Here is a 3,796-nt window from a genome sequence, read left to right as displayed (position 1 = left end):
CCGGGCTGGGGATTCGAACCCGCCACCTTAGCTGTATGTGGCTGGCGCCTTAGCCGCTTGAGCCACAGGCGCCGAGCCGACAGGCGTTTATTTGTTTTTGTTTTTTCCTGGACGCAGTAAGAGTTGTCACTCTTCCACATGATCAGGGAGATAAATCAGCCACTTCCCCTCTCCTCCAGTAATGAATAGCGGAGAATAATATGAATGTCCCAGCATAGGTCCGTATGGTATGAATTCAGTAAGTATTTGCTGAGGAAATAAGATAATAGATGAATGAATGAGTGAGTGAGTGGGCTGTTCTTCCTGTGGTCAAAATGCCTGGCTTTACCACTATTTTGATTTAACAAAGGGCAAAGGACTTGGTCTCTGAAACTAGGGTAAGGTCTGGGCTTTCCTAACTGGGCTTCCCCGCCTGCCTCCGCAGAGGCCCCCCGACAGGTGCTGCTACATCCGCTAGTGGAGGAAACAGAGTCCGGGGAGGCAGAGGTGGCACTGGAGGCCTCAGGATGTCTCCCGCCCGCACGAGCGTCCTGGGCCCGAGAAGGGCGACCACTGGCTCCAGGAGGTGGGAGTCGCCTGCGGCTCAGTGGAGATGGGCGGAAGCTCGTCATCGGCAACTTCAGCCTGGATTGGGACTTGGGGAATTACTCCGTGCTGTGCAGTGGGGCTCTTGGCGCTGGGGGCGACCAGATCACCCTCATTGGTGAGCCATGTCTTTTAAAAGAACTGAGTTCAGTTCCCCAGCACCTCCTCCCTCTGACCCAAAGGTCTGGATCCACAACCCTTTCCTTCCTCAGACCCAGAGATCCAGTCCCTAGCCCCTCCTCCCTCAGATCCAGGGGCCGGACCCCCAGACCCTCTTCCCTCAGTCTGGAAATCCATATTCCTAGACCGCTTTTCTCTGAGACACAAGAGCCCAGGACCACCAGTCCCTGCTCTCAGACCCCAGCCCAGTCCAGGTCCTCAGGTCCTTCCTTCTCCCCTCTAGGACTCAAGAATCCAAATGCCCCCTTCCCTTCATCCATTTAGGACCCTCCATCTCCTCGTGGAGGCTTCAGAGAGCCCGGAATGCGGCAGTGCTAACATGGGATGTGGAACGTGGGGCCCTGATCAGTGGTTTTGAGATCCAGGCACGACAGGAGGCGCCTGGCCTGGGGAGGATTTCCACCTACAAGGACTGGATCTCCCTGCTCACTCTGGGGCCTAGAGAGCGGTCAGCCGTCCTGCCCCTTTCATCTCGGAACCCTGGGTCCTGGGTCTTGCGTGTCCTACCTACCCTGGGTGGTCAGCCAGGGATTCCATCGCAAAGCCAGGTCTACCAGGGAGGTGAGTTGGGGCTGTCAGCACCTTCTCTTGGGCTTCCCCCTGGTGGTGTGAGTGGCCATTCTCAGTCTGTGGAGTTGGGTCCTACTTCTCTCCCTGCCTTTCTGTCCTAGGGCTGCCATAACAAAGTACCATGAGCTGGGTAGCTTGAAACAACAGAAATCGATTCTCTCACAGCTCTGGAGGCCTTAAGTCTGAAATCAAGGTGTCCCCAGGGGCCTGTTCACTGTCTTCCTTGCCTCTTCTTAGCTTCTCCTCATTCTTGGCATTCTTTGACTTGCTGCCACGTTGCTCCAGTCTCTGCCTCTAGCTTCCTTCCCATGGTCTTTTCCTCCTTGCATGTCCCTCTGTCCTCTTCTAATAAGGACTTCAGTTGTACTGGGTTAGAACTCACCCTCAGGACCTCTCTTGATTTGGTTACATTTGCAAAGACCCTATTCCAAAATAAGATCACATCCACAAGTACAGGGGTGAGGATTTCAGCATATCTCTTTTGGGGAACACAATTCAACTGATGACCCTCCTCCACTGGAGTGTTTCTGGATTTGGTCTCCAGACCTGTATTTCTGCCCAAAATGAACCTGTCCACTCTTATGGCTTTCAATAGCGTTAATACTCCAACAACTCCTAAATGTCTTATTCCCAGCCCTGACTTCTCTTAAAAAGAATGCTCCCTACTTGACCTCCTCATTATGGATGTCTCCTTGGCATCTTAAATGTCACATGATCAAAATAGACCTCTTGATGGTTTTCTCCCAAAACTGCACCCCCGAACCCTTCAGTCTTCCTCATCCTAGTGAATAGCACCACCACATGCTCAACCCACTCTCAACATCCCGATTGCCAGCAACTTTGGTCAATTTTCCTTCTAAAGTGTTTTTTTTTTTATATTAAATCATAGCTGTGTACATTAATGCAGTCATGAGGTATGTGTGCTGGTTTTATATACAATTCCTTCTGATATGTTTTTTGAAATACATTTAAGCCTTTCCATCTTCACTCTAAGGTCCTGGTCAAACACTTCATCCTCTCATGCCAAGACTACAAGAGCTGTTTCTGTGGCCTTTTTGTACTCTCTCTTGCTCCCCTATAATCCGTTCTCCTTGTAGAAACCAAAGTTATGTAAATAAGATTATGATGCCACCCTACTTAAAAGCCTTCTACTAATTTCTACAAGGACTCCCAGAATCTGGTCTCTGAGAATACCTCCTGCTTCATCCTCTACCTCTCTCCCCTTCATTCTGTGTCCTCTACCCACACTAGCCTTCATCAACACACAGAAAACTCCTCCCTACCTCTGGGCCTTTGCATTTTCTGTTCCCTTCTCTTGGAACACCCTTTCCCCAGGGTTAGCATGACTGGTTCTTTATTCTTCAAGTTTGTACTCAAATATTACTTTCTCAGGGACCTTAAGCAGACACCTTTTCTAAATGTTTCCTCTCCTCCTCTCCCTATTTTTATCATAGCACCTGTTTTTCCTTCTTAGCACAATCTGTAAATGTTTATAGCTCGTTCAGTTCTGACTTCCCTCCTAGAGCTAATCAACATAAGAATAGGTTGCTTATTTTGCCCACCAGTGAATCCTCGCCACCTGGCCAAGCGACGGCACATCATAATCACTCAGGAAATGTTAAATGAATTGAGAATGCTGGGGTCCCGAATTTCTGAGTTCTGAGAGGGAGAGGCAGGGACTTGAACTCCTGGGTCCCCATGGGGAGGATGAGTTAAGTTAGGGACTCAGGAAACTAAGGTCCAACCCTGGCTCCCTTCTCTTTGTCTCTTCCAGGCTCCACCCTGGGCCCTGGGCCCATTGCTGGCATTGTCCTGGGCTCCTTACTGGGCCTGGCTCTTCTTGCAGCACTTCTCCTCCTGTGCATCTGCTGTTTGTGCCGCTCTCAGGGTGAGTGAAGGGCAGTCAACTGGGGTGGTCCACTGGGATGGTCCCTAGAAAGAGGCCCTAGGAGACTTGGATGAACCAATCAACTCACTTATAGGTCATCCTTTCTGCCTTTCTATCTCCAAACCAGCCAATCAGAGTAAGACTCCACCACTCAGACCAGCTTCCTTTACCCTTGGCTGGGTGGGCATGTTGGAGCAGCAAATCATGTGTTTAGATTTCTCTTCCTTCTTCCTCTCTCCTTCTCTGTTTTGCTCACTCTCTTTCTTAGGGAAGACTCCTAAGAAAAAGAAGCTTCCCCCCACTTTGGCCCCTGTGGTCACTGCACCAGAAAAGAAGATGCATAGTGTGACCCCAGTGCAGATGTCTTGGCCGTTGCCCCTCAAAGTCCCCCTGGAGGACCCTAGCCCAACTAAGGCCTACCAAGTGAGTATGGGTGCCCTGTGTCCTTCTGAATGGAGGCAGAACTTTTTTGTTTTATAGTTAAGGAGAAAAGATGGGCTTAGTTTTCTCCCTGCTGTTTTACTTGTTAGTTACAAAGTTGGTAAAACCTTATTCTTTTTTTTTTTTTTTTTT

At 49.7% G+C, this 3,796-nt stretch overlaps 1 protein-coding gene across 1 annotated transcript in view; it reads left to right on the top strand.

The window, feature by feature from the left end:
* Positions 1 to 3,796, top strand: part of VSIG10L (V-set and immunoglobulin domain containing 10 like) — an 8,463-nt gene that overhangs the window by 3,466 nt on the left and 1,201 nt on the right. The window contains exons 6-9 of the mRNA XM_012813688.2: positions 425 to 703; positions 1,030 to 1,326; positions 3,110 to 3,223; positions 3,492 to 3,646. Of these exons, the coding sequence (XP_012669142.1) occupies positions 425 to 703; positions 1,030 to 1,326; positions 3,110 to 3,223; positions 3,492 to 3,646 (845 nt within the window). The remainder of the gene's footprint in view (positions 1 to 424; positions 704 to 1,029; positions 1,327 to 3,109; positions 3,224 to 3,491; positions 3,647 to 3,796) is intronic.

The sequence above is a fragment of the Otolemur garnettii genome, unplaced genomic scaffold, assembly GCF_000181295.1.
Source record: "Otolemur garnettii isolate 467f Iridium unplaced genomic scaffold, OtoGar3 scaffold00288, whole genome shotgun sequence".
Classification (NCBI taxonomy): Eukaryota; Metazoa; Chordata; class Mammalia; order Primates; family Galagidae; genus Otolemur; species Otolemur garnettii.
This window is presented reverse-complemented; position numbering and strand designations above follow the sequence as displayed.